Source organism: Aspergillus caelatus (assembly GCF_009193585.1).
Source record: "Aspergillus caelatus strain CBS 763.97 unplaced genomic scaffold BDV27scaffold_30, whole genome shotgun sequence".
Classification (NCBI taxonomy): domain Eukaryota; kingdom Fungi; phylum Ascomycota; class Eurotiomycetes; order Eurotiales; family Aspergillaceae; genus Aspergillus; species Aspergillus caelatus.
Window position 1 is genome coordinate 100,410 of NW_022475293.1, and position 25,021 is coordinate 125,430.

The 25,021-nt window shown below is 49.6% G+C and overlaps 8 protein-coding genes across 8 annotated transcripts; 2 read left to right on the forward strand and 6 right to left on the reverse strand.

The window, feature by feature from the left end:
- Window positions 1-156: 156 nt before the first annotated feature.
- On the forward strand, window positions 157-2,518 carry BDV27DRAFT_123243 (WD repeat NOL10/ENP2 family protein). The gene is made up of 2 exons (XM_032065828.1): window positions 157-422; window positions 489-2,518. Exons 1-2 carry the CDS (start codon window positions 206-208, stop codon window positions 2,432-2,434), a joined length of 2,163 nt encoding a protein of 720 aa, XP_031930918.1. The 5' UTR covers window positions 157-205; the 3' UTR covers window positions 2,435-2,518.
- Window positions 2,509-2,981, reverse strand: BDV27DRAFT_123244 (uncharacterized protein). Its single transcript, XM_032065829.1, has one exon. The coding sequence runs from the start codon at window positions 2,896-2,898 to the stop codon at window positions 2,581-2,583; it is 318 nt and encodes a 105-aa protein (XP_031930919.1). The 5' UTR covers window positions 2,899-2,981; the 3' UTR covers window positions 2,509-2,580.
- A 526-nt stretch (window positions 2,982-3,507) lies between these two features.
- On the reverse strand, window positions 3,508-6,113 carry BDV27DRAFT_123245 (putative autophagy protein Atg13). Its single transcript, XM_032065830.1, has one exon. It carries the CDS (start codon window positions 5,692-5,694, stop codon window positions 3,598-3,600), a length of 2,097 nt encoding a protein of 698 aa, XP_031930920.1. The 5' UTR covers window positions 5,695-6,113; the 3' UTR covers window positions 3,508-3,597.
- A 4,296-nt stretch (window positions 6,114-10,409) lies between these two features.
- On the forward strand, window positions 10,410-16,083 carry BDV27DRAFT_62543 (BTB domain and ankyrin repeat protein). The gene is made up of 3 exons (XM_032077135.1): window positions 10,410-13,922; window positions 13,983-14,100; window positions 14,152-16,083. Exons 1-3 carry the CDS (start codon window positions 10,853-10,855, stop codon window positions 15,875-15,877), a joined length of 4,914 nt encoding a protein of 1,637 aa, XP_031930921.1. The 5' UTR covers window positions 10,410-10,852; the 3' UTR covers window positions 15,878-16,083.
- Window positions 16,084-16,128: 45 nt separating this feature from the next.
- On the reverse strand, window positions 16,129-18,968 carry BDV27DRAFT_123256 (uncharacterized protein). Its single transcript, XM_032065831.1, has one exon. It carries the CDS (start codon window positions 18,520-18,522, stop codon window positions 16,495-16,497), a length of 2,028 nt encoding a protein of 675 aa, XP_031930922.1. The 5' UTR covers window positions 18,523-18,968; the 3' UTR covers window positions 16,129-16,494.
- Window positions 18,969-19,740: 772 nt separating this feature from the next.
- On the reverse strand, window positions 19,741-20,840 carry BDV27DRAFT_169104 (uncharacterized protein; the record flags this gene model as incomplete). The annotated part of the gene is made up of 3 exons (XM_032074947.1): window positions 20,521-20,840; window positions 20,242-20,454; window positions 19,741-20,184 (listed from the first exon to the last, which is right to left on the reverse strand). Exons 1-3 carry the CDS (start codon window positions 20,635-20,637, stop codon window positions 19,741-19,743), a joined length of 774 nt encoding a protein of 257 aa, XP_031930923.1. The 5' UTR covers window positions 20,638-20,840.
- Window positions 20,784-22,176, reverse strand: BDV27DRAFT_169108 (D-galactonate dehydratase; the record flags this gene model as incomplete). Its single annotated transcript, XM_032074948.1, has 3 exons — window positions 20,784-21,658; window positions 21,714-21,935; window positions 22,001-22,176. 3 exons carry the CDS (start codon window positions 22,174-22,176, stop codon window positions 20,905-20,907), a joined length of 1,152 nt encoding a protein of 383 aa, XP_031930924.1. The 3' UTR covers window positions 20,784-20,904.
- Window positions 22,177-22,624: 448 nt separating this feature from the next.
- On the reverse strand, window positions 22,625-24,593 carry BDV27DRAFT_169110 (major facilitator superfamily domain-containing protein; the record flags this gene model as incomplete). The annotated part of the gene is made up of 6 exons (XM_032074949.1): window positions 22,625-23,211; window positions 23,317-23,780; window positions 23,836-23,902; window positions 23,959-24,058; window positions 24,188-24,298; window positions 24,345-24,593. The coding sequence occupies 6 exons, from the start codon at window positions 24,591-24,593 to the stop codon at window positions 22,625-22,627; spliced, it is 1,578 nt and encodes a 525-aa protein (XP_031930925.1).
- Between the last annotated feature and the right edge of the window lie 428 nt (window positions 24,594-25,021).

Consider the following 25,021-nt stretch of genomic DNA (forward strand, 5'->3'; position numbering starts at 1 on the left):
ATCCAGGCCCCCGACGCCATGAAACCCGACGGAGGTTCGTCCAGACCGCGTGAACCAATCATCAATGATCGACACCCGCAGGGTCACGTGGGTCCTGCTATCGCTATCATCAAAGGCTTTTTTTTTTTTTTTTTAATGAGGCGGAGCTTTACCAGTCGCAGCAACGCCAGGCTCTTTCTCGCTCAAAGAGCAACACTGCGCAAAGATGAAGCTTTCGAATCAGTCAGAGGTGCCGGTTTATACAATCTCTGGATCGAACACTGCACGACCACTTCCTGAATGGCTTGCGAGACGGAGAAAGCGCAGTCTTAAAAATGACCCGGAGTATGCGAATCGGGTTGAACTCCTACAAGATTTCGAGTTCGAAGAAGCTAGTCAATGTGTAAGAGTCAGCGAAGATGGTGAATGGGTTATGAGCACAGGTTAGATCTTACGCTTTGAGTGACGCGACTTTGCTTTTTTGCATGCGACTGACGATAAGAACATAGGAACCTATAAGCCTCAGATTCATACACACCATCTTCCACAGTTGTCCCTCTCATGGGCTCGTCACACAGATGCGCTAAACACCACATTCCTCCTTCTCTCCTCCGACTACTCCAAATCTCTCCATTTACAGTCCGATCGCTCGCTCCAGTTTCACACACCTGCAGGGTGCCATTACACAACAAGACTACCCAGATATGGCCGTGATCTAGTTTACGATAGACAATCTACCGAAGCATTAATTCCTTCTGTCGGCGTCAACCAAGATGGCATGGGTGAGGTCTTTCGACTAAACTTGGAGATGGGCCGGTACATGCGGAGTTTCGAGATTGATGTAGGTGGTGACGACTTCACATCCACTGGTGGAGGAACGTTGCAAGGTGGTATCAATACAGGTGCCGTCAACACGGGAGCTATTGCGGAGGAAAGCCACAATCTGCTTGCCTTCGGTACTACGTTAGGTACAGTGGAACTCTGGGATCCAAGAGCGAAAGGCAGGGCAGGAATCTTGCTACCGCCCACACAATCAGTCCCTGATGAAGGCCGCCATGAGATCACAGCATTAGAGTTCCACCGTTCAGGTTTGACCCTCGGTACGGGTTCCTCCAACGGGCTTATTCACCTATACGATCTTCGTTCGCCAGTTCCCCTACTCAAAAAAGACCAAGGATATGGATTCCCCGTTCACACACTTAAGTTCTTGCAGCCTTCCTCCTTGACACGTGAACAGACAATGGAACCTAAGATCCTCTCTTCCGACAAAAAGATCATTAAGATTTGGGACCCTCGGGACGGCAGTCCTTGGACGTCTGTGGAGCCTGCTGTCGACATCAACTCGGTTGCTTGGTGCAAGGATAGCGGAATGATTTTGACTGCCAACGAAGGACGCCAGCAGCATGCATTTTTCATTCCTCAGCTTGGACCCGCGCCGAAGTGGTGTTCCTTCTTGGACAACCTTGTTGAGGAAATGGCTGAAGATCCTAATGATCCTAACGCATTCAGCAGCGGCCAGGCAAGCTCTGTGTACGACAACTACAAGTTCTTGACCGTTCCTCAACTGCGCACATTGAACTTGGAGCACTTGATTGGCCGGACCAATCTCCTGCGCCCTTACATGCACGGTTACTTTGTGGCACAACGCTTGTATGAAGAGGCTCGTTTGATCACGAACCCCTACGTCTGGGAAGAGGAGCGTGCAAAGAGAGTCAAGGAGAAGATTGACAAGGAGCGCGAGAGCAGAATCCGGGGCAAGAAGAAGGCCGCCGTCAAGGTCAACAAGAAGCTGGCCGACAGACTTATGGCGATTGAGGAGAAGAACGAACGTAAGAGGGCGCAGCGTGTATTGCAGAAGGGCGGTGATGAGGATATGGTCGACGCACCTGCATCTGCGCCTGCAACAGAGAAACCCGGCCAAGGTCTACTGGGCGATAGTCGTTTCGCCAAGTTGTTCGAGGATGAAGACTTCGCCGTCGACGAGGCATCGCATGAGTTCAAGCTTCTCAACCCCAGCACTGCCACAGACGTCCCAGAGAGAAAGGAGAGAGGTCTTACGGCCGTTGAACAAGAGGAAATCGACGAAGTGCCCGGCTCCAGCTCCGATGATTCAGACTCTGAGAGCGAAGCAGAACGTCCTGTCAAGGAGAAGTCTTCCGGAAAGATCTCGACTTCCTCCTATAAACGTACCAACCGGTCCCAGCAGCCCCGAATGCAAGTTTCTTCTTCATCTGCCGTCAACTCTACTCGCGACCGTTCGTTTGGCTCTAGGGCTCAGAATATGCGGACTAAGGAGAGGCCATCGCGTCGTGGCGGCGTCGTTGGCGAGAGAGAGGTGACATTCACACCCCATGTTAAGTCGAAGCAGAACAAGGCCCCGGCACCATCTCGGGATACAAGCTTCAAGGCAAAGGAGAGACGCAGTGCCTCCGGCAACACTTTCCGAAGGATGTGATTCTGCATGGTTTGACGAAGTTTATGTCAGGTAGTTACGGTGCACTTCCATTTGTGAGGAGCTTTTTTTTTTTTTTTTTTTTTTTTACAAAGGTACGCTGTACTACTGGCTTCAGTTATGCAAACGCTATATCTTCAAATTGGGGCCTATTGGAACAGACTCTGATGAGAGGGTTTCCATGATACCTCTAGCATAAACTCGGGTTGGTATTCAATATAGTTGCTGGTGCACCAGATACAGGGCGTCCTAGCCATTATGGCTAGCATGACATATTCGAACATGGCCTCTAGGCTGAGGGTACTCCATGAAGCGGACCCATAGAACTCCAGCTCCCACATGGATGCCCTGAGCTTATCATGGTTTGAGCTCCAAGGCCCTTTTATCTCAAGATGTCTTCGCTGCTCCATCTTCTCAATATCCACGCCAACGGCAATCCTGCCCAACTTACGGAATGAACAGTCCATTGGAATGCCATACCATTCAATGTATATATAATCAATTCAGAATACTAGATGAATTGAAATTGAAAATCATGCTGAACTTTGAATTATGTTGCACCTAAGAGAAATATAGTACCGGTAAACCAGAATAAAAACTTCAACTCCGAGCCGTCCTCCAATCATAAACAATAGAACAAACAGTAGACATCAGCTCCTGGAAGTACTTACAAGAATCCCAAATGGAAGAAGCCGGGTGAGAGATAAAGGAAAAAGATGCTCACGACCTTATTGACGCTCCAGCGTCAATAACAGATCAAGAATTCTAAATAGGACACTATGTCACGCCAAAAAGGAAAATGCCCAATAAACAAGAAATTTTGAACACGTAAAAAAGCTCCGTGCCATTCTATCCTCCATTTCCTGATTGCATCATGGTGCTCGCAAAGCAGTCTATAAGAATAGCCTTCCTAGCCAAAATGGCACGATAGTAGGTAAGAACCTTCGAATATCTTCGAATAATCGCTGGACCAGGGAATCAATCCCGGAAAGGCAAAGGAAACACATCAGGCCGCCCAAATTATACTGATATAATTGAGAGGCAAAAAAACAAAAAAAAAAAAAAAAAGAAAAAGAAAAAGAAAAGAGAAGACTAACTGGGCCGATAGAGGCAGAGTGTGAAGTGAAATATGAAGAGATCAGGTTTCGTGGTATGTTGCAGAAACTTTAGGACCAAGGGTGGAAGCCACCGCCACGTCTACTACTTCCTCCTCGTCTTGATCCGGCGACGTTCCCAGCCGGATCATGAGCATGGTTGCCATGTCTGCCTTCTTCGAAGCTCCGTCGTGAGGCACCAAAGTCGCTCATAGCGAATAGCAGAGGTTCGTCTTCTTCTAACTGGACCGACTGCGGCGGCCCACCACGGCCAGCACTGGGCCGTCGTCCTACACCCCGACGATCTTCCACTGCCGAGGTAGCACTATTACTACCACTTCCGTTGCCATCTCGCTCACTCTCGCGTTCAGTAAGACCAGGGGGGATGGCAGCACCACGTGCAAGGCTGCTAGAGCCGGAGCTTAGGGAATGATGACCACCGGAAGACCCCCGGCCGCGAGAGTGGCTGAAGCGTGGCTGGTAGACGTGGTGGTGGGATGAAGACGAAGAGGCAACAGTAGGGCCAGGCGTCACGCCCTTATGAGAACCTTGTTCACGGGCTATTGAGCTAGACGGTACGACTGCATCTTCGTTTGATGGCAATGGATGCGGCTCTCGCTGCGCTCGGTGCGTGGTTGTTTCAGAGCTTTCATACTCATGCTGTCGATGAAGTGCACCAAGGCTCAGGTTGGATCTCTCCTCGGCACCAAGGCTTACGCTGCGATTGAAAGGGAAAATCTCGTCGTCATCTACAGCGACTGTACGTGGGCGGTGGGCAGCAGAACTAGATCGACGATAAACAGGGGGAAAGAGGCGAGGTGATGTCGGGATGTCTATGGCGTTCACTGCGGACGGTCCGTGCTCCATAGTTGTCCCATCACTGGTGTTCTCATCGAGAGGGGAGCCGTGTCCCTGGGAAAGGTCTGTGCCATTGCCCTCAGGATGAGTATAGTCGACGATACTGTTAGAACTAAGGCGAGATGGTATGGCAGGAGTGTGTGGGGTGTGGGGAGATATCGGTTTTCCTGGCGACGAGGCAGTTGAGATGGACGTTCCCGCAACCATTGGTGGAACTCCAGAGAGCTGTTTGCTAGAGGAATTTGATGAGCGCTGTAAAAGCAGAGATGACGACATCGAATCGGAAAGTGCAGCATTGGAATCCCGCATACGTTGGAAGCGTGTTAAAGCGGCTGAAGTGACCGTGGTCCTGCGCGCAGTAGCATCAAGGGCAGCTGAGCCTGACGTATTGAGAAGATCTTTCCGTAGGTCTAGCATTTTCAGGAATTCTGAAATATTCTCATCATCGGCGTGAATGGAATCGGCACTTGTTCCAGTAGGTTCAGCAAGCAAGCCGGAGCCAGGCTGAGCGGACGAAGTGGCACTTGCTTTACCACTGGAAGTATCGTCTTCCAATTTATTGATTCCTCCAGAAGAAGGCCTGCCCCGACGGTGACTGAAAGCACTGCTATACCGCGAGATGGAAGCCGGTCGTGGGGACGCGGAACTAGGAGACGCAGTGCTATTGTCCTGCACTGCCGGGAAAGACTTGCGAGCAGAAGCCACCATAGACGGATGGGGACGAGCCCCGGTTACTGAGCGAGGAGACGAGAGCGGAGGGTCGACAAGGGATGGTGATGCCGATAATGGTGGAGCTTTGAATGGCTGGAAAGATATAGATGGGCGTCTGGCAATATTTGGGTTGCCTTCACTAGCAAGGACAGCAGCGCGTCCCACAGGACTAGCTTTCGTAACTGCCAAGGCCTTCCGAGAGGAGCCAGGCGAGGACGGAGAGGAAGTGCCTGACTCTCCTTTAGCCCGGAGAGCTGATATGGGACTCGCGCTAGTCGTAGGTCCGACCTGATGGAAGGTCGAAAGGCTACCGTACGCCCGGCCAGGATCTGGATCTTCGACTGTTCTCCTCTCTTGCGGCAGTGACCCTATTTCAGGGGGAGGCACTTTACTATCCACCACTCGCGTAGGTAACGACGGACGGAAGATTTCATCATCGGCTCCCATGAATCGAGAACTTAACAGAGCTTCGGAGTCATCCACGCGGAAATCGCAGCTGGTTCGATATGTCACTTGGGCTGAGAATGGACCCGCCGGCGAATCGGTGACCCCAAAGCTGTAGGTTTCGACCACTTTGCTACTACTCTCATATAAAGGCATGGTCAAGTGATCTGGCTTCGAACTCGCCTGATTAGAGGAGCCGATAATGATCCTGTACTTGATCCGTAGAGCTGGGTTTGCTCGAAGCCTTCCATTGCGCTTTGCGAACTTCCAAGCGGGCAAGAACTTAGAATAGGTGAATAATGATCGGAAAAGGACAATGCTCTTCTTGTATACAGTAGGCAGAATAGATCCAAGATCAGCCGGTAACGCGTTCGACGTATCCCCCAACTCAACTCTCCACCGCTCCAAGATGACATCATCGGAGCTGGCCGAGGGTGGTCTGACCGGATGGGCCTGTTGAGATGCAGCAAGGGCTTCTAACACATCCCAACGTTTCCCATTCTCATCCAAAGCCACAAGGGTTTGATTATTTGTGAGCCCCTTTGTATCAAGGTATGTTTCGATAATTAAAGGCGGCGGGCGATTCTCGGTGGCATCACAGGTTCTCCAAGTGCGCAGCTGTTCTCGCAGCACATCTGTATCTTCGATCTCAACGTTAAACTAAGCCGTAAAGGTATTAGGTCAGCCCAAGTATTGAAGACATCGCGGATGGAGGACAGGTCTTATATTCGGGGGAAGGTATGTTCTCAAGCGACAGGGATAAGACGTACCCAACGATTCACTCTGGGAGTGTCAGAGCCCTTGTTGAATGAAGGTGGGAGCTCAATGCGTGAATGCAATATAATCAATGCAGCTTTCGTGTGGTAATTCTGCAACATAACAGGAACAAATCAGCGGAGGTCCATCACCAAGCCCTGAGGTCACAAGCCGGACATTGATCGCATACCGATATTATTTGGTTCAGCTTCGCTATCGCCTCCTTTGTAGGTTGAATAGTTTGCCCTGACGAGTCAGGTTCCGCTTCTATCCCCAAGCCTCTGCTGTTATGTACCCTGACATCGGCTGCAGGGGAATTAGGACGATAATCCAGCTCTCTCGAACGGGATGAGTTCGGCCTGGCGGAAGAAGTTGGCGCTGTTGGCGCCGGCGACCGAGGATGTTGATGCATGATCCTTCTGCGACACACAACGCAAATGAGAACAAGATACTCAAAGTAGTCCTTCTTAAGCCAGGATCGAATTAAGAGCTATGACAGGGCGATTGTCTCGATCAAGAAGGTAATGGGGGGGCGACTGATGCGATGCGGACGGCCATACTAACGAACTACACAGCCAGAGGTTCAGGATTAGGAAAGGAGCTAGGGGAATAAATTCCGGACAGATTAGGCACGTTCCAAATCAAATTAGTGGAGGCTGATTTCATCGCACTTTGTGCTCAGGCAACAGGATGCTGGCACACTTGAAGAGCATGCGGTCTAGACAACCTTGTGAGCTTCTCCGCACTGACGACAAGGCAGATCCGGGGGGGTTGCACGGCGTCCTCACGTCGTGGGAGAATAAGGTAATTTAAGGATTCATAGTCACCAATACACTGGATTTAAAAAGTTCAGGAAGGAAGATGGGGAGGAGGAAAAGAGGGAAGAGGGAATTACAACAATGTTTCTTTGGGGAGGGGGGGGTGGATAAGGAAGGAGAGATGAAACGGAGAGACAAGGTAAAAGGCGTGTAATGCGCTAAGAGTTATGAGAGGCACAGCAACAAACGGCGGCGGCGGCACGGGAGCAAAGAGGTCTGTGACGCACACCCGGTGACTCGGGATGGTTCATGAGCAATCCACCCCCAGGTCAAGTGCAAAGTAAAGCCCACGGTCAGCCTGACAAGTGCCACGGCATTCTTTACCAAAGACAATCCAATAGTTACTCAGTCGTCGAGTGACTAGTTGCCAGTAAGGGATATTTTTAATTCCCAGTTTCTCTCGAAACTGCTTTTAGAACAACTTACGGGGATCGTACAGTAGAAAGAAGTGGTTAGGGACCAATCGTGGCCAATCACGATGCAAGTTGCTGGCAAGATAAACCAGGGCGTTAGAAGGCGGTCAAGCGATAGTCGCGGTTGCAGCAACAGTGTTGTTAGGCGGTATGTATGATTGCCCCAACTGGACCGTATGAAAACAGTCAGGTGGATACCGATTTTTATGAAATCATTCCTTCTACGTATCTTCTATCGACCTAACATGTCCTGACAACTGGCAGTAGGATATAATTTATCAATGTGACTCAGTATACGTAGAATTGCTACCTAACTAAACAGACGTACGTGTCTTGCTTTTTAATTAAGCCTTGATCGATCATCTTATCTAGTGAGTAATAAATACGAAGAGCAAGGTCGTGAGTGTAGGTGTCAATTCAACCTTGAATTACGACACATGACTCAATATTGAGGCGGCAGTCAATGGAAAGTATGATGAAAGCTCCAGAAATTGCCGCTTGCGCAGGTCGATCAATCAACTTAATCAACCACCCCATGATAATGGACCCTCATTGATAGTAGGGTTGCTTTCTGTGCGGTTTTCGTGGTTTTTTTTTTTTTTTTTTTTTTCTCCCCTTTTGCCCCCTTAAGTTGTTGTTTCATTTTGCCTTTTTCGATTTGTTATTTTCTTATCTTTTAACTTTTTTGTCTTTTTGAATTTATTTGTTTATTTTCTTTTTCCGTCCCTCAGCTCTTTGTTTCCGGTCACTTTGCTTTTTACTTTTTTCTCCTTCATTTTCTTCATCATCTCTTTCTGTCTTCTTTTTTGCTCTTTACAGTATCAAGGTATAGAACGTTCAACTAGGCGGATTTAATTCATGATCGACCGTTCCACACTCCATTGTGTCCGTGTTCTGTACCAATAATGGAACGGTCGACGAAAACAGAGCATAGACCATCGCCCCCCCCAGCTGCTGGGAATGGTCGCCTCACCTGCAACAGCTTCATGGGCGGTGGGGAAGGAAATTTACAGAGGAATCGCTCAGCCTATAGCCGACCGAAGCACAGACTCGATTTAGTGTTACCTAGTTGCTCATCCTGAATGCTTAATGGTAGAAATTAGTATGGCTTACAATGTGCGACAAGCTCCATGCACCGGAACTGCAAGGCCTGCAGCGAAGCAGACTAGTATCTCAAGTGGCCTTGCAGGGTACCTCTGTCTTGATGCCGCCTAACACTCCAGTCTAGGCTCTTCTATTTTCCTGCTCCACAGGCATTATTCCTGATCTTGTTGGGACAAAAGTTGGCCAGTCGATTCCTTCCAACAATGCAGAGAGACTTGGACATTGCTGTTTGGCGCCAGCTGGAGATAGCATGCAGATGTATGCCTATAAACACTGCTATTATACATCACGGTGTGTACACTGTTCAGTACCTAAGGGACTATCGTACCTTTGTCGGGTGCGTGCATGCTCTTTGGGATTATCCCTCGTCGAATCTAGTATCCTCTTTGTCTTTTATTTTCTTCTGTTTTTCTTTTGTCATCTTGTCATCTCCATTCTATCTAATACAGGAATACTTTTCTTATTTATTTACTTATTATCCGAAAAGAGTTTCCTAGCCCAGTTCATCATTCAATAGTACGTACCCAGCATAAAAAACAAGCTCTCTGTAGTGACCGATCCTCGGGCATTATATGAACCATACGTATATCTCGATATTTCGTTGCATCTGGAACACATATATGCTAGCGAGATTATAGGCCTGTCGCATCTGCTGAGCATCTTCCCTGGGCCAATCATGGATATAGACTAAAGGTCTGATCGAGGCTTTTCAAGATAGTCTTTCGCCAAGTTATCGCTATGCACAATGAGGAGTAATTCATCCGCACCGTCATACAGTCTAGACCAAATATGAATAGGGTCTTCGCTTATGTCTAATTTCTTCTTCTTTCCTTTTCCCTTTCCATCTCTTTGTCCCCGGAGCCAATATAGTTGCCACCCACACCTTACTTAGATGCAGGAAGTGTGCGAATGAGGTGGCTCCGAGTCTTCTGAGTCTGAGATAAGCTGATGTGGTGATCAGACAACCTCATCTGCAGAGACACGGTACCCACTTAGGCACCTGGGACTGGGTTGAGTCTGAGGTAGTGATGATCTTTATCCCGAGTCCACATGTACATACACCGTATCGGGAGTAGTGTGACTGGGGCTCGTGGCTCATGTCCGAACAAGTAGCGCAATATTTAAGAGCAAAAATACATTATATATGTTTGTTCGATGCTATTAACAGAATGGTTCTCGTATCCACAATGTAGTGAACATATGAGTGGGATAGAATATAGAAGGTAGAATTACTCAATATGTACGATCCGTTGGATGGTGCATCTACAGCTTAGACAGGTTGGCTCCTTCCCTATAGATTGTTTGCCTCACTAATCCCTCGAGTCACACCAGACACCACTGGTGATGGTGAACATAGATCCAGGGATCGATTTTAACCGTCATAGTAGCGTGTGTATGAGTAGAAATAATGCGCACTGGGCTGTTCATCCTGTAGTGGATACCCAGACGGCTTTAGGGCAGACCCATTATCGGGAGCTTGGTAAGACGCCAAAACGTTGTATAGATTCCAACATATATTTGGGGTTACATTTGAAACCAGAAGCTTAATTCTATGGTTCGCATCATGAAGACCGTTTGGACCTGGAAATGAAGGAACCTAGGCATGGATGTAGTGAGGGGTTTCATAGTAGTTGGAAGCGCGGTCGTCCCTCAACCTCTCGTCGGGGCGCATGGAGGGGTGCGCACCGCCTGATTGGACGCTGTCCGATTATCTCTCCAATCCATGGGTCAGTAATCCTTAAATCCCGTGACAGCACTGTCAAAAGACTCGAAGTAGAGCAAAAACCCCTCTAGAAATATACCGACGGGAATCACTTCCATTACTGCTTGAATTCACTTTTCTGCATTGATATTGCTGTCGCATCCCGTTGGCGAATCGAATCGATCGCGTTGAAAGTTCCTTTCCCCTCACGTCCGAGACTCGGAGTTAATTCATAGCTGTCATCGCCACCGCAATATCGTTCATTTCACGACACGTCCCTGACTCCTTCGTACCGTCTCCTCTGTCTTCATTACGGCAATCGCGTTGGTGTGTACGATTTCCCGACTACAATCCGAGGCTACGACTGCGCGTTGACGACTGTCGACTCTTTCTTTTCCTCCTGTCAGAATACTCTTGTTGCCCCGCGGAGCTCTTCCGGCGCGCCGTGAACCCTCTGTGGTGAACACGACGCTCTGGTCCTCGGCTGATAAGAGATTCTGACATACTACAACTTGGGGCACATGAGTAGCAAGCTTTGGGAGTTCTTTCTGCGCGATGACGTTGATAGCTTCCGGCGGGTTCTGGCATCTGCCAGCTACACCTCCGGTAGCCAGCGGGCTTCAGGACCTGGCGGATCGGCTAGTTTCAAGATTGGAAGCCTTGGGGGTACCATAACCACCAGTGGTCTCTCTTTGAAAAGCAAGAAATTGAGCGGAACGTCGCCAGGTAGCCCGATCCCGGATCGAAGCAATACACCTCGGAGTGGAGCGACATTATCTCGGGAGGAATTAAATGCTCGTGATCAACTTGGCAGAACGCTACTCCACCTGGTGGCTTCATCGACGAAACCTACTGCGACCGACTTTGCTGTTGCTTTACTAGAGGTGCCTTTCATTGACATATATGCACAAGATTGGGAGAGTGGATGGACGGCGCTGCATCGAGCTTTGTATGCGGGCAATGCCGCTATTGCTCAGGCGTTACTGGCTCGTGATGTGCGCGATGCGACGGATTTTAGTAAATCAGGGAATACAACCAACACGAGTGGTACCTTGATAAAAATTAAAGACCGAGAAGGATACAGCCCCTTTGATGTATATGGAGCTACAATTGCGTCTCGTGATATCAAGAGTATTGTCTCGTCGATGGCGAATGATTCAAAGCTCGCCGATCTTGACAATGCGGACACGGCCTCCATTGCGTCCTCGCAGCCCGACGACTTCGATGAAGATGGCTATTTTACGAAGCGAGCGTTAAAACCGAGAACAAATGTACTAGGTGACGAAGTATTTACGTTCGGGAGCAATAAGAACCTGAATCTTGGTGTAGGGGACCAGGACGACCGCCAATATCCCGAGAGAATAACTTTCCGACGTCCAGATCACCTCTTGCAACGGTTCTTTTCCGATTTTCAAGAACAGCAGTTGGATGAGGGCAGTCCAGATCTCCAACAGGTGCGCGGAGTTGCAGATTTGCCAGCGTTGATCAAGAACAAACCTATTAAAATCCAGAACATTGCCATGTCCAAGCTGCACACAGCCATTCTCACCAACGATCCAGAGTCAAACCTGTTCTTGTGCGGCTTCGGCCCCGGAGGGCGCTTAGGTACTGGCGATGAGTCAACAAGGTTCAGCTTTGTCTGCATTGAGACCGGAGGGTTGGCCAACAAGAAGGTTATTTCTGTTGCCCTTGGCCAGGATCACACTCTTGCAATAACAGAGAACGGCGAGATATTCAGCTGGGGAAGCAACAAGTTTGGTCAATTGGGTTATGGTCTTCCAAGAACCAACAACCGAGATGATGTGCCTATGCAAAAGACCCCACGACAGATATTCAACCCGTTCAAGAAGGAAACCATTCTTGGAGCTGCAGCATCAGCGATACACTCAGTCGTTTTCAGCAACTTTGGCCTGTATACTTTTGGCAAGAATGAAGGTCAGCTTGGACTTGTCGACTCGGATGCCCGATCTCTTGAAACCCAAACGACTCCTCGGCGTGTCGGAGCGTCTCTTTTTAGTGCACCAATCCAGAGCGTGTCCGCGATTGACCAAGCCACGGCCATTCTTCTCCAGAACCATGAGGTTTGGGTATTTTCGCAGTACGGCTATTCGAGACTATCTTTCCCATTGGATATCAGCTCGAGTTTCATCAGAAACAGCTTCATGTCTACCCGGTACGACACTTCTGTCAATCGTATCATAAAAGTAACGTCCGGTGGAAATACTATATGTGCGTTGTCTAGTTCTGGTGAAATCTTTACAGTACAAGTCAACAGAACAGAGAACCCACCGAGCTCGACTTCTACCACAAATCCAACTAAAATACGGAATTCTTTGTCAACACCGTCTCGAGTGTGGTCCGTGAAGAAGGCACACATGGCTGTCAGAGACGTCGATGTTGGACAAGATGGCTCTATCATCATTTGCACGGCTTCTGGATCGGCCTGGAGGAAAGAAAAGCGCGGGAAAGCGAAGGATAGTTCATCGAAGGACCACAAGTTTGCCCGCGTACCTGGACTTTCTCGAGTTGTGAGTGTATGTAGCAACGCCTTTGGAGCTTTCGCAGCTGTACAACAGAACTGTGATGTGACCAGGGAGCAAATTATCGTCGACCAAAGCACTTTGTGGAAGGATATGTTACCACTCTCACCTTTCAGCTCTGTATTAGGCTCTGTTGCCACGGATCAAGAAGGCGTGTTGGACTCAGAGCCCGTCATTAATATAAAAAAGGCCATCATGTCAGAGTCCGACGTCGAGTCTTATTTCGGACCGCTGCAGACCGGACGTTTCCCCGGAACAGTATGGGTCATGACCACAACCTCTGACATACGGATACCGGTGCACGAGTTCATCCTGACAGGGCGTAGCCCGGTTCTGAGAAAGGCGTTCCATGACCTACGGCACGCACAATCGTTCACCATCCCCGACGTGCTTACGATCAACTACGACGGTGAAGGATATGCACAGCTTCAACTCCAAGACGTCGACTTCTTGACCGTTTTGAACCTTGCTTTCTACTCTTACACAGACAATGTTTTCGAAGTGTGGCAGCTAGTCAAGCATACGCCAGAAAGTGCATCTAGATATCGTCAGGTCCGTTCTGAAGTGATGCGTATTGCCACGTTCCTGGGCCTTCCTAGTCTGGAGAGATCTGCCAGGCTAATGATTGAGCCTACAAAGGCTCTGAAGTCAGATATGGAACGTGCGATCAATGATATGACGTTCTTCGATAGCGGTGATGTAGTCATTGAGTTGAGAAACGACGCTATGAGGGCCCACAGCCAAGTCATTTGCCAAAGATGTCCGTTTTTCGACGCCTTGTTCCGTGGCCGATCAGGTGGCAAATGGCTTTCCTCCCGCCGTATAGATCCAACTGACGACATACACGTGGATCTAAAGCACATTGATCGGCATGTCTTTGAGTTTGTGCTTCGGTATATGTATGCAGACACGGAGGAGCAACTTTTCGACCAAGTTCGAACAAATGACCTGGAAGAATTCATCGACCTAGTGCTTGATGTTGCATTTGTGGCAAATGAGCTGATGATTGACCGGTTGGGTCAAATCTGCCAGAAGATGCTTGGCAGGTTCGGTATGTTGATTTACAGTCCCTTCTTATATGTGTACTGTCCGAGTGGCTAATAAAAGCTAGTAAACACACGTAATGTGTGTCATCTCCTCAACGCCATTGCACCTTGTTGTGTGAGGGAGTTCAAAGATGCTGCGTTGGAGTACATTTGCTTGAATTTGGAAGATCTACTTTCAAACAGGTAGGTGTCGGCACATAACGGAAGTATTACTGGCTACTCACACGTTGGTAGATTTTTGGGGGATCTCGATGAATTCTTGTTGGGTGCGCTCGATTCTGTTTGCCACGAAAATCAGCTTTCGAGCTTCCCTGTATCACGAGGCCGCAACTCCGAAGACTATGTCTTTGAAAAGTACCCCGAGCTTGTATCATTGGTAGAAAGAGACCGGCGGAGGAGGATTGATTCCATGAGGCTTCGGTCACATATCAATCAAATTGAGGCGAATGAGGGAAAGCTTCGAGCGACACTCACGCCTTCGGCGCCTCCGGGACAAAAAGCGCAACAGACCCCTACTAAGGGGGCTTCAGCTGCTACGTCACGTAGCCCATCATTGAGGCCCAAGCATTCAATCGGTGACCTGATGTTCCAGATGGATGACGAGAATCTGCTTATACCGGGAGAGTTTAACAAAGGAAAGGCGGCAGCCCGTGGGGTCAAATCAAATGATACCAATGACAGTCGATCATACCCCGACTCACCAGCTTTGGGATCTAGTCTAACAGAGGGAGGATCATTGGAAGGCCGAAGTTACTTGGATGACCAAATGGCCTCCCCACAAGATGCTATACTGGCAGAGTCTCCAAGTGAACTACGAGCCAATGCGCTGAACGGGGAAAGGAACGGTTCTCTTACCCCACCAGACGCCTCTCAGAAACCATGGAGTGCATCAGTGGTTTCAGGCTCCAAGAAAAACCTAAAAGACATCATGGACGAAGCCTCAGAAAACCGCGTGTCGAATCTTAGCCTGGGTATGACTTCTGCCCCTCGAGAAAGCGGCAATAGCAACAACAGCAACAACTTTACTCCAAAGCTATCCCAAAAGGAGCGCAAGAAGATCCAGCAACAACAAATGCAAGAGATGCTTGCCGCTCAGAAGAAAGCCAAAGAACCACCGCAAAACCCATGGAAGATGGCTACACCCTCCAAACCGATACCATTAGGAGCCACCAACGGACAAGACAACCATTCCCTCGATTCCGTCAAATCAACCCCGAAGGCGCCCTCCATGACCCTCCGTCAAACCGTCGCCGGGACACCACCACCATCAAAACCAGGAACACCACCCGTACAAATCCAAAATCGCAAAGCCTCTACCACAAACCCACAGACTCCCTCCAAACCTTCCGTCTCAGGTCCATCAACAGCGCCATCCCCCAACCCTCCAGTAACCCCACAATCCCAACCTCGACCCGCGATCCAATCAGTCCGCCACATCCCCCGTCCAGAACCATACCAAACCAGCTTCACCTCCCCCTCCCCCAACTCACTCTCCCTGGCCACAATCCTCATGCAACAGCAAACAGAAAAAGACGAAATCCGCGAAGCAGCAACAGCCAAACACAACCTGCAAGACATCCAAGCAGAACAAGAATTCCAAGAATGGTGGGACAAAGAAAGCAGACGCATCCAAGGCCTGCCGCCCGTGGACCAAAAAGAAAACGAAAGAGATGGTCGATCTGGTCGCGGCGGCCGTGGCAAGGGAGGCCAGGGACAAGGCCAACAACGCAAGAGACGTGGCGGTGGAGGTAAAGGCAGCGGGAATACCTCTGCACCAGCTCCTTTTCAACAATTACCTCGGAACCATGGGCCTGACCAATCTGGACAGAAGAACTCGGCTTCGACGCCCCGTCAGCAGCGGACTGTACATGTTGACGCTGCTGCTGGTGGGAACAATGCCCGTCGTGGTGGCAGAGGTGGTGGTCGTGGGCGAGGTAAAGATCGGGATAGGAATACTTGATGTCTTTCTATTCTTATTATTATTCTCCATCTTCTATTCTTTTGTTTCTGTTCCAATGTTGTCATATGTACAACTCGTTCTTGTTTACCTCATGATTTTCTTTTCTCTTTTTCCCTTCAAGATTCTTTGTTACTATAGACGGCGGGCTGTGCACTTATTGTAATTTGTATGTTGTGTATTCATATCTTATGACATATACAGACAAGGAATCGGGAATACAATTATTCTATTCTAGATGGAAAGATATTGAATCCGGAAGAAACATTGAGGATCATAAATTTGCCTGCCTAGATAACAATTCGCGGGCACGCTCGAATGTAGATAGTAGATACATTACAATATTAACCGAAGATATCTATGCCCGGGGAATGATAAGTAACAGAGGAAGAAAAGCAACGGAGGCAATCAGAACGCAAGACGTCCATTAAGATAACGTGCATGCACAAGATTGGTTCCCGAAATGAGATGGTACGCTATACATAATGCACCGTGAACGCCATATATGCCTGAGCCATGATGAAAACCGTGGGAAATAGTGAACAAGCAATGTTGAAAAACTTGAGTCAATAGCGAAGACATTAGGACATAAGTAGGGCTGTAATTGTAGTGGTTGCCCATCAGCCGGCGGTGGCCACCTCGCGACTTTCCCACATACGACGAATCATCATCTCAGCTTCGCTGGCCATAAAAGATGGCTCTTCGGGGTACTCTTCCCCGGCGGGAGTCGGATGGGCAGCTTCATCGGACGTAGAGAGAACGCGGTGAGAAGGATGTTGGGATTTAGGTCGTTGTGAGGAATCTGCAGGTTCATTTGCGAGATCGGCGGGTTCCTGAAGATATGTTTGGGAGGCGGAAGGTTTTAGATCCGAGCGCTTCCGGCTGATTAGTTGTTTCGGCTCCGGATTTGCACTGCCCTGACTGGGAGACTGCTGCTTGCCATTTTGGAGCAATGTCAAGGCAGGCGCCGACTTAATTGGTTTGCCAAGGGACGAATGTCGTTGGTGGTGGCCGGAACCTAATTTCGTATCATTGACAAGGTACGCCAAACGACGGAAACTATCCCCGGTCGGTGACTGGAACCGTCGGACCACTGTAAGCTCCAAAGCGGTTTTCTCATATGCCTTGCGCACGTGCTTTGCTTCATTGTCATACACAGGGCCGGCCCGCGACGCCCCATTGACAAGCCCTCTTCCTGCATCAAATCCGGCTCCTGGTCGGGCGTGCGCTCCGGCTATGAAAGTCGGGTCCATCGCCGACGGGGATGCGGTCGCTGCGACGCCATGGCCATCAGGAGGGGAGGTGTTCAGAGCGGCAGTGCGCTGCAACCACAGCTTCTGCTGGGTGCGGGAGTGCGGCTCTGCGCCAGGCGGCCGGGTGGGAGGGGATGCTCGTGCTCTCTTCGAGCTTGCTCCGCGACCAGGAGAGGGGGGTGTTTGGGGGTGATAATGGGGCAAGAAAGAGGACGGAGTGTTGGGGTCCGAATCAGTGCGAGAAGTTGCATGGAAACCAGTCTTGATGAACCTCGACACGCCTCCTTCGATCGAAGATGATGTGGCTTGCGTCAGATTACCTGGGGTATTAGCCAGTGCATTTTGGGATGAGGAGAGTGGTGGTCGGCGTAGCCCATCATGACCGGAAGCTATATTGGTCAGAGAAGCATTGCGCGACAGTGAATCGACAGTGGCTGGTTTCGCTGTGGCCGATATGGAGGACATGGCGGGTGGTGCTTTAGCGGCGTGTGCGGGACTCAGCAGGCGAGATGCAATATCACCGTGGTCAGTAGCGCGGCTACCTTCTTCCGGCTCTTCGGTCTTTGGCGGTTGTTGTTGTGTTGTATCACTATCTTCGTCGGGTTCGTCTTCACTGTCCCCGTCCGGCGAAGGGTTGTTGTGACCAAAATTATTCAGGCTCGACTCGGGAAGGCTGGTCGACCGAGGGAACTGTGGATAAGAGCGCTTAACGAATGTCAACGGATCCACCAATACCGTCGTATTCTCCACACTGTCCTTAGATTGAGCGACGGAGCTGCGCCTAGTGCTCTCTGGTGACTGAGTAGTGTCCTCCCAGTCTCCGTCGTCGTTGTCGTCGGAATCGGCCAATTCGAAGCCCACAGTTTTCTTCTTGCCTGAACTGGTATGCGGGCGATCGGTGACCAGGGCCTTTTTCCCTACTTTTCCTATGACGCTGCTGCTGTTTCGGCGAAGAGCAGGGCTCGAGTTGTTCTTTTTCATCGAAGTGGTGGTCTGGTGACTATCGTCCAAGGCTCCATCCCAACGGACGTGGTGCGTCCCACGCGGACTTGTGGCGGGCGTAACAGCAGCGGGAGTCGCAGGAGCGGACTTCTTGCGCTGATGATGGCGAACGGGTTTTTCCGAGTCGATTTGAGTGTGAGAAAGATGCCTTTGTAGCTGTTTATTCAGATTTTTGCCAAAAGACGGATTACGATGGTGGTTGCGATGACCGCCGCCGACGATATGGGCACGATGTTGCCGGTGAGAGAGTTTGGAGGACTGTTGGTGGGCGGTGTTGGAGTTGGCCAGTTCGTTTTGGGTGGATGTCGATCGCGTGACGACGGCGTGTGAGGAGACTGCGCGACGACCCAGACCGGGGCGCTTGACGGGGGACGAAGTGTTAGAGGTCGGCATGGCGGTAAGGGCAAGGGTGTGTGTGTGTGCACACCACACGAATGGGGCGACGAGCAGCTGCTGCCGAGGGTAGATCGTTGCAATCACGTTGGCCTTGCGGAGAAACTCGCCGGGTGGACAAGTAAGGAAAAAGAAAATAAAGTAAGAGTAATCAAAGAGCGCTTGCTTGCGTCGAGAGCCTAGGTGTCAGTATCCCCCGACAGCGCGGGGAGCGCGCCAGGCAATTGGTGGAGGTGAGAAGTTCGTTACACCCGAGGGTTTGGATCAAACTGTGCAGTAGTAAAAAATATCAAGGAAGGGGATGGACGAAATTAAGCTGATGAGGGGAGAGACGCGTGACGGTGAGGGTTTAAAATTCAAAGTCTCTAATCTCTTTCTCACTCAGAAAAAGTCTAGATGAATGAAGAGAAGGAAAGAAAAAGAAATTTGGTTCCAGAAGGAAAAAGGCTCAAGAAAAGGAGAGGCTCTTCTTGAAGGGAAGGGAAAAGAAAGAGAGAAGGAATGAATGGATTTGGGTAATACCGTTACGCGTTACGGATCCGGGAGTCTAGACCGCATTGGGGTGGATCGTAGATTTTCCCATTGAATCCAGTCATCATTCCTCATCTTTCCACTCTCATCGCCTTCATTGGATCCTTTTTCTTCCTCAGAATCTCCTTCGACCTCATGGGGGACCGATTGGACCAGTCTGCTGCTATGAGAACAGCATGATATCTTCTATACATATTCCATGAATTTCCCTCCATCACTTGCCGATCCTTGTACGTACTCATACGTCATCATACAGATCAATGCAGCACGCAATATCGAATCCATGAAGAAAACACGAGAGCGTGAATTCTGGGCAGGTACCTTTGTAGTACATGTAGTATGGAGTACCACAAGTAACTAATAGATACTCTTTAGTGACCAGTCATTACAATGTTCTTCTGGCCGAGAGTCAGTACCAGCCCCGTACCTCATGATTCATTGACTAAAGTTCGGCGTGCGAAGTATACCGGACTAATCAGCACTAAGAGACGACATTACCATGGTACCAACAAGCTATATAGATGACCATTATACAATGGTTGGGGATTAGCTCGAAGTGAAACACCTCCGACAACCAATTACTCTCCCAAATTGAGCCCATTACATTTCAACCTGGAATTCCTCTTCGATTAACATTCCACTATGTATTGTCAGCTCCAATGTATGTACATACAATACACACCCTCATCACCTCCCCATCCACCCGCCGTCGACCGTCAAAATCTCACCAGAGACATATCCACTCGCTCGACTTGCCAAGAATATCGTCACTCCCTTGAAATCCTCCGGGGTTGCCCATCGTCCCGCGGGGATTCTCGCAAGGATACTTGCCGACCGCTCCGGGTCCTGCAACAATGCCGTGTTCATGTCCGTAGCTACATAACCGGGGGCGATCGCGTTCACGTTGATTCCTTTGGCGGCCCATTCATTCGATAACGCCTTGGTCAATTGTGCCACGCCACCTTTTGCAGCTGCATAAGCCGGCACGGTCAATCCACCTTGGAATGAAACGAGAGAGGCGATGTTAATGATATTCCCGCGGTGACCGGAGGAATCCGGGGTCCGGGTGAGCATATAGGCGCCGATATCCCGGCAGAGGGTGAAAATGGTGGAAAGATTGACTTGGAGGACCTGCCAACGTTAAAGTTGGTATGCATATCACCCTTCGGTTACAGGAGAGTATAATACCTCGTCCCAGTCATTATCTGGAAAAATATGACTCGGGTGTCGCCGTTGTATTCCCGCGCAGTTGAGAAGGATGTCGATATCATGCCCATCATTCAAGACATCCGACACTAATGTAGAGACAGACTCCCGAGAAGCTAGATCGGCTGTGTAAATCATTGCCTTACGCCCTAGGTCCTCGATCTTTTGCCTCGTGTCTTGATTGCTAGTGTTTCTCTGCATACCATAAGAGTCAGATCTCTGGACCTGTTGTTGCTTTGCTGGTAGCAAGTATCTATTTACCTGAACCAGAATGATATCCGCGCCAGCTTCAGCCATAGCAATAGCCATCTGCTGTCCAATTCCTCGAGTTCCACCCGTTACAAGGGCGGTTCTCCCCGTGAGGGAAAAGATATCCATTATGGTGAATGATGCAGGACGCCCAGTAGCCGACCACGAACGTCCCAGCGAAGTTGGGCGTGGCAGGCCGACTACTTATAGCTGCTTATCATTCTTACGCCAGGTTTCCCCTCGAATATTACCAGTTTTAGTTATGTGAACCCCCACGCCCCCGCATCGTCCGCGTGGAACTTGTCTAGTATGGTGATAAACAATCAGCCCTATAGACATTACGCGTGAAAGACATTAGGTTATCAACACAATACTACCAAGCTACATACAACCAGATCACCACTCTCGAATGCCACCGTCTGGTCCGTAAAACTCCTTTGGAGGCCATGGTTCCGTCTCAGCACTGATTCTCCTGACCATGGCCTCATCGATCTCAATCCCTAACCCAACACCAGATGGTGCTTTCACATATCCCTCATTGATATCAAAGACCGACTTATCCACTAGATAACTGTTCAAGTCAATATCCCCCGCTTCCACATTATAATGCATCCCCAATGACATTTCCTGGATAACAAAATTGGGCGTAGACAAAGCAACCTGAATAGACGCCGCCAGCGCGATGGGCCCTAACGGACAATGTGGTGCAATCGCCACATCGTAAGTCTCAGCCATGGTAGCAATCCGCTTCGTCTCTGAGATACCACCGGCATGAGCAATATCCGGCTGCAAGACATCCACAGAAGCGTCTTCCAAAAACCTCTTCGCATCCCACCGCGTATACAACCGCTCTCCAAATGCAATAGGAATCGTTGTCAGATCGGAGAGTTGCTTGAGCGCTTCTGGGTGTTCGCAAAGCAGTGGTTCCTCAATGAACAGTGGTCGATATGGCTCCAATGCTTTCGCCAGCTGTTTGGCCATAGGCTTGTGTAGTCGGCCGTGGAAATCTAGTCCTGCGTCGAGGCCCAATGCCTTGACCTGCTTTAGTCGCTCAACACAAGAGTCCACGGCTGAGGGTGAATCTAGCCAGTTGACATCTTCCGTTGCGTTCATCTTGACGCACTTGAGTCCTTGGGCGATGCGCGCTTTCCTATCACAAGCTCAATATATATCGGTATCTGCACGGATGGAAACATAGTACATACGCTGCGACTTCCACATCACTGGGCCGGTCACCTCCAATCCACGCATAGACCTGTACTTTCTGCCTCACTTTCCCTCCCAGCAGTTGATAAACTGGTACACCAAGCACACGGCCCTTCAAATCCCAGAGCGCAATATCAATTCCGGAAAGTGCAGACATAAACACAGGACCACCGCGGTAGAAACCCAGTCGCCAGGCCGTTTGCCAGATATGTTCAATATCACTGTCATTGATTAGTACTTTCTACTGAGGACGAACCCAAAATATTGAACGTAAGATGGGACATACTCAGCTTCATAACCTACTAGCCTCGCAATGAGCTCATCCAAAGCTCCCTCCACTGCTTGTGTATGGCCTTCTAAAGTACCCTCACCCCAGCCAAATCGGCCCTCTTCGTCGGTGGCCTTGACGAAAAGCCATCGAGGCTTAACGCGGAAGTACTCAATTGACTTGATTTTGGCCATTTCTGGTTTCCTGGTGAGACAGATTGATGATTACGACTATTGTATCTTCATTTATGTAGAGCTATATATACAATCGGATAGACAGTGTACATATTGCATACTTCCCCGCGTGGGGGTCGTTACAAAGTCCGGAGGGTGAGGAGCTATGATCATGCCCTGACATCCCACGTCGTAGATATGGAGCTCTATTCGTGGAGAAAATACGGGGAAGCTCAAGGTTCCCCTCAATACACACCATTGACAAATGACGAACCCAGATTGGCCGATTCAATAACAGCTTTGTTACAAGTCTATCCGGAAAACCCCCAATAGCCATCGGAAACAAGTCCGACACATCTCCATTCTCACTCAGCCCTAAAAAAAAGTCACTCAGTACAGTAAAACGGATAAAACCAAAAACAACCCGAAAATAACCACACCAAGAAACAACCAAAAAAATGCCCCTAATCTAGTAAACATATCTAAAGTTCAAATTCTCCTTATCCGTCAAATCACTAAATGCCGTCCGATCCATCTCCCACTGCCTCGCTTCCTCGCCCTCCCCACTAGGCCCAATCCCCTGCAACCGATCCCGTCTCCGATTTTCCCAAGCCAGCGCCATCCGCAACACAATCACCAGCAAGATCTCCACAAAATGAGACACAATCATGGACCATATGCCTAGCGGATACCGCGGCGCCTGTGTCTCTTTATAGAAGAACGGGCCGGCGATGTTCCCCGCACAAACACCGATGAAGATCATCGCGTTCGTGACGACTTTCTTCGTGTGGCCGGCGATATTGGCCGTGAGGATGGAGAGGATGAGCACGAAAGATGCGTTATAGGACCCCGTTAAGTAGTAGCAAATGAGCCGACCGACTTTGTTTGATTCGGGGAGGTAGCAGAGCCCAAAGGAGCCGGCGAGGTTAGGGAGGAGGAATAGGATCGTCACGTAACAGCGGTTGTTCTGGGGGAGGCGGTCATTCAGCCAGATGCTGAAAAGGATCATGAGGGCTATGAAGGCTCCGTAGGGGATTTGCATGAGGGTTGTTACCACTGCCATTTTTCCAAGTAATCAGTAATCAGTATCAATATCAGTATCAATATCAGTATCAATATTTAACCAGGTAAAAGGTGGATTGAAGAGATTGCCGAACATACAAGTAGAAAACCCAAATCCCTTCAAAATCAGCGTCCCGAAATTCGAGATACCCCCATTGGGGATATTACCCGATAATCCCAGGAGGAGAAACACCCAGACCTTCCAGTCCAGGAAAGCCTCATATATTTGCGCAGGCTTGGGAGTCTTATTCTCGACACCGGTCTGGTTCTCTCGCAGCCGTTCTACAGCGAGGCGTTTCTCGCGGGGCGATAGGTACCGCGTTGTCACCGGCGAGTCGGGCAGGAAGATGACTATCAGGATACCCCAGAGAGAGCATAGGGCTCCAATGATCAGGAACTCGTATTTCCAAGAGGAGAGGGCACCTTTTATGTGTCCGATGCCGTAGCCAAGGAGACCGCCGATGGCGATACCGAAGCCGTTGGCGGTATACCAGAGTCCGATTCGGATGGGTTGTTGACGGCGGGTGTACCACATGCTTGTGATGAGCATGAAAGCAGGGTCACTGGGCTGTTAGCATTTAGTTCCTAGGCAGGGCTTGAGGTTGGAATGGTAGATACCTGCATGCTTCTGCTGCACCGGAGATTACGCGGAGCACGGCGAGTTGGACGAAATTCTTTGCGGCCGCTGTAAATGGATGTTAGTAGGAAGTACGTATCATTGTATTAAGAGCCGTAATATACCTTGAAGCATGAGGAAGAAGCCCCAGAGGAAGATGTTGGCACCTAGATACTTGCCCACGGGGAACTTCTGCATCAAGAAGTTGGTTGGAAGGGCCCAGACCTATTATGATATGGTGTTAGCCTGTATATCTTGGATATTCTCAGGATATGCCGGTGTGAGGGGGCTTCTCGTAGCTAAGCTCGTCATGGGCGTTTAACACAGGATAGTCAGGGTAATAGCATATCTTACCAGAAACCCGAAGTAGAACACACTCGATAACCACGAATATTGCTCTCCCGACAAACCCAGGTCTTCATTAATGCCAAAAATGGCCGCGTATGAAAGAGTAGTTTTATCAATCTAACACCGTCAGAAACTTGCACAACCGGATGATGGAACGACTCACATAGTAAAAGGCATAGCAAACAGCCAGAAAGGGCAGAATCATAAAATCAATCTTGCGAACAAGCCGCTTTAGCTCCCCTGGGTCGATATCTTCGTGCAATTCATCGAAATTCTCAAAGAGAGCCAAGGCAGTGTCACCATTCTGAATTTTACCAGGCTTTCCAGGGATTGCCTCGACGTGCATCGCCGAGGGTTTGTTCCCATGGCCAGCTGGTTGAGTAGGAGCTGGGGTTGGCTGTTCTGCACTCATTGCTATGCTCTATGGTGGCCGATTCCGTTGCCTCCACGGAGGTCAAGTGTGTATGAGGGACATTGGGCTTTATCCTTCTCTACCTGCTACTAACAAGCTCTATAGTGCTAGTAGGCGCTGATCTGCCGGCAGTGACGTTTAGTCCCCATCGTTGAGCCAAGTACGTGGGGGTGCCTCAGATGGTGGAATCTGGGGAAGTGGGCTTGTTCTCCGCATTGTGACCGTGGAGAAGCCTTTAAGCTAACATATTGGGCTGTCCTTTCCTAGACCCTGGCCTGCTATATTCCGTGGGGAGTGCGTGGGGGTTTGGTTTTAGCGAGCTGGTAGCTTAATCATGCTTCTCTGATCTGTTGGGCTGCAACGTAGCTAAGCTGACTCGGTGTGCGTTTGGTGGTCTTATGGAGAGCTGATGCCCAAGTCCTACCCTA

Bases quoted from the DNA above. Each gene is read 5' to 3' on its own strand.
- BDV27DRAFT_123243 (XM_032065828.1), top strand. From the start codon at position 206: ATGAAGCTTTCGAATCAGTCAGAGGTGCCGGTTTATACAATCTCTGGA. The intron at 423-488 runs GTTAGATCTTAC...ATAAGAACATAG, and splicing joins TGAATGGGTTATGAGCACAG to GAACCTATAAGCCTCAGATT.
- BDV27DRAFT_123244 (XM_032065829.1), bottom strand. From the start codon at position 2,898: ATGGACTGTTCATTCCGTAAGTTGGGCAGGATTGCCGTTGGCGTGGAT.
- BDV27DRAFT_123245 (XM_032065830.1), bottom strand. From the start codon at position 5,694: ATGCCTTTATATGAGAGTAGTAGCAAAGTGGTCGAAACCTACAGCTTT.
- BDV27DRAFT_62543 (XM_032077135.1), top strand. From the start codon at position 10,853: ATGAGTAGCAAGCTTTGGGAGTTCTTTCTGCGCGATGACGTTGATAGC. The intron at 13,923-13,982 runs GTATGTTGATTT...AATAAAAGCTAG, and splicing joins GAAGATGCTTGGCAGGTTCG to TAAACACACGTAATGTGTGT. The intron at 14,101-14,151 runs GTAGGTGTCGGC...ACACGTTGGTAG, and splicing joins GAAGATCTACTTTCAAACAG to ATTTTTGGGGGATCTCGATG.
- BDV27DRAFT_123256 (XM_032065831.1), bottom strand. From the start codon at position 18,522: ATGCCGACCTCTAACACTTCGTCCCCCGTCAAGCGCCCCGGTCTGGGT.